Source organism: Papilio polytes, unplaced genomic scaffold, assembly GCF_000836215.1.
Source record: "Papilio polytes unplaced genomic scaffold, Ppol_1.0 DF822178.1, whole genome shotgun sequence".
Classification (NCBI taxonomy): domain Eukaryota; kingdom Metazoa; phylum Arthropoda; class Insecta; order Lepidoptera; family Papilionidae; genus Papilio; species Papilio polytes.
The window spans coordinates 1646211-1649410 of NW_013527026.1; the positions used below are offsets into that span (position 1 = coordinate 1646211).

Consider the following 3200-nt stretch of genomic DNA (forward strand, 5'->3'; position numbering starts at 1 on the left):
AAAAAAAATTATTAGACTTTTTAAGATATCAGAGGGGAAATCTTCTGGAGGATGACGGACAGTTATGTGGGATTTGGCCTACTAATTCCACTTGGTATCTAATATCGAGTGCAGTAGAAAAGAGTAATTGGACTACGTCAAACACACTTTAGTTATATTTATTGCTATTATATTTTATTTAAAAAAAATCTTAACAAAATCTATCTTATTAAAAACTCTAATGATATAATTGCTTAAAATCTATATGCACACTTGGATTTAAATAGATATTGACTAAAGAAAATTAACACATTATAAAGCTTCGTACGTACAAAGTTTTTAAGGTCGTGTCAAGGTCTCATGTCGACAAAGGCCAAGGCTATTTAATGTGCTTTGATAATAAATAAGGTAATAAGGTAATAAAAACATGGTTGTATGCCAAAAGTTTATTATATTAATTTTGTACAAATCATCACAAAATACGTCTTAAATCAGTCGGAAATGTGATTTAATTATCGTGTCAGAAAAATCATATTTTAACAGATTTTACTATTTCCACTGCGGAAACATACTGCTATCTTACTCTCTTTAAATTATACAGATAAAAATATCGACCGGTCCCTACGTAAACTTAGGTAAATGCGAAATTCATTGACAGGATATCTTATTAAAAATCAAAACTTGTTTATCTCGAGTTCTATTTGATAATCTTAATTTAGAGGTTTTTTCTTACGCAGACGTAGAGACGGTCGATATGTTCTTGTATGGATGCATCGGCAGTGGAATCCCACGGTTTTATGAACAAAACAAAAGAATGGTAAAACAATCGATGGCAAGAAATTAAATAAAAAGAAAAATCCAAACAACAAAAAGTATTAAAACAGCAAAAAATAATGTAAATCAATTCAAAGTTTAACAACTTGTTTATTGAAGTTAATATTTTAGAAACTGTATTACTCTTACCTTACTTTTCCTTCTTTTATTTTCTTGGTTTGTTATTAACACTTTTAAACTAATTTTAACATTACATGTTACTTTAAATGTGATACAATATATGCTAGAATTTTAAAAAGTTAAATTTATAAACCTGACAAAAATTAAATATGTAGAGATTCTTGAGAGCAGTTAAGAGATCACAAGATCGAAAAGATCATTTAATATTATATCGAAATCAATAGATTTTATACTTAAGATAATATTTACGTGTTCTATAAGCGTATTTCATCTAAACTACTGATTTAACGAAATAATTAAAATAAATAAAAATGTACACAATGCGCTGAAATCACCTTGAGTCTTAGTCTAAGTAAAATCTTCTAATATCACACATGTCCTGTAGCGGCTTTGTTTTATCATAGTATCAAAATAAACAAACACTTGAATCTCATTAGTACGCAATTAGATCATACTTTTCCACTGTTACGTGCGCTCCGAATAATCGGAACTGTTAATCGATTGCAAGGTCACTTGACTCCGACTCGACTTTTTTCGACATAAAATTGAGAACAAAATATCGATATCACTGAGGGCAATTAAAGCTCACCAGCGACTGCCGGTCGGAGTCGCTCTACATCAATGTTATTTTATTGCAATTCACGCATCACATGACGTCATCTCGATTGACGTATGCGAGCGCGATCTGAATCTCTATACTGTCCACTCGTTACGCGATACGCAATCGTTCACTTAGCATAGTAGGTAACATCGGTGTTGCAATGCAAACCGATCTTCGTGTTGTTCGTTAGCACTTGCGACTCCGTCGGTCGTGCTCTCTAGGAACGTCTAGGCGAACCTCGTCGCTCGATGTGACGGTCCAGCCGCCTCCGTGGTGTCAGGGCCCGTCGCACCGCCGACATCAATTCACCCCCACTGGCAGACACTTGCACTGTTTCACCTTCTGCAGCCGTTTGCGCTTGAACGGCGGGTTCTGGCCGGGACAACGCAACGTCACCGTGATCCAGGTGAACTTCTTTGGCTTGCAGAAGGAGCAGGACTTGAAGGCCGGCGGAGGTCGCTCCTCGTTGCCGTCCCTCCGCCGTGGGCCCTTCGGTATATAGAATGAATTGCACTGGCCGTAACAAAATTTGTTGATCACTGTCGCCGGCAAACATCCAGGTTCGCGAATCTTCTGCACCAGCGGTTCCGTTTTACACCAGTCCTCCTTGAGGTACTCCTTCTTCGTGACAAACAGAGCGTTTTTCGATGACTTAAGTATTTTTCGAAAGTCGACGCCCGGCGGCACATCCGTGCTGTCGTCGTCAGGTGTGGCGACGAGCACGGCCTCGGCACTGCCCTCGCCGAGCTCGTTGTGCTGCACGTAGGCGGACGCGGCGGTGGCCTCCTCGGTGCGTCGCCGCGCGGCTAATATTTTCTCGACTTGTTCGGTATCGATGATATCCAGTATGGAGTCGGTCGGTGTGAACGGTCTCTTGCTTCCCACGCCGGCGCTGGCGCAGGCCACTAGGAGCGCGGCGGCTGACAGCCACACGTACGTCTTCATGATATTCTCCATCTGAAAGTAGTTCAACTTTTAGTACTGCAATCAAATAACTAATAATCATCAATCAATTGAGACAGTTCGTTGCGATATGTAAGTGTCGTACATCGTATTTGTTTGGAGTGGTCGATCTGTAAGGCAGTGAGTGTCGTCCGCGGAGAGGCGCAGTGGACAGGCGCAACGGGCAGCGGGCGGCGTGCGTGTGCGAGGCCGGAGCGGTAATGAACGCTCGCGCTCAATGGGCCGCCGCTCAATGAACGAGATGACTCACGCGCCGCGCCTCCGTCATAGAACCGTTACTACAGCCCGCATCAAACAGACGCGACAACTGACACATCTGTTTTGGATTATACCAACAATGACATTCTAAGTCTTCTTCAGTGAGATTATAGTGCACTTATAATCCTGTGTACACTTACTTTTTTGGAAACCATCACTTCACTTAAATATTAATACAGTTACGTTACACTAACTTTCAATTATTAATCTGTTCGAAGGTCTTACTACAGTATTAAAAACAGTGATAACATTGTTTAAAACACAAAGCTTAATTTAAAAGTGTCAGTGTTCAAATAAATATTTTAACTAAATTGCTTAAATTTTTTATTGTAATATTAGTGATTATTTAGATTGGTTAATTTTACTTAATTTTAAAAAATACGGTTAGAACCACAAAAAAAACTTTTTATGTATTTGGTTAAATCCACGAACAAAAAGTATCAGA

General features: G+C 39.2%; 1 protein-coding gene across 1 annotated transcript; it reads right to left on the reverse strand.

Moving 5' to 3' along the window:
- Window positions 1-414: 414 nt before the first annotated feature.
- LOC106106516 (gremlin-2-like) lies at window positions 415-2706 on the reverse strand. Its single transcript, XM_013287111.1, has 2 exons — window positions 2583-2706; window positions 415-2491 (listed from the first exon to the last, which is right to left on the reverse strand). The coding sequence occupies exon 2, from the start codon at window positions 2489-2491 to the stop codon at window positions 1835-1837; it is 657 nt and encodes a 218-aa protein (XP_013142565.1). The 5' UTR covers window positions 2583-2706; the 3' UTR covers window positions 415-1834.
- Between the last annotated feature and the right edge of the window lie 494 nt (window positions 2707-3200).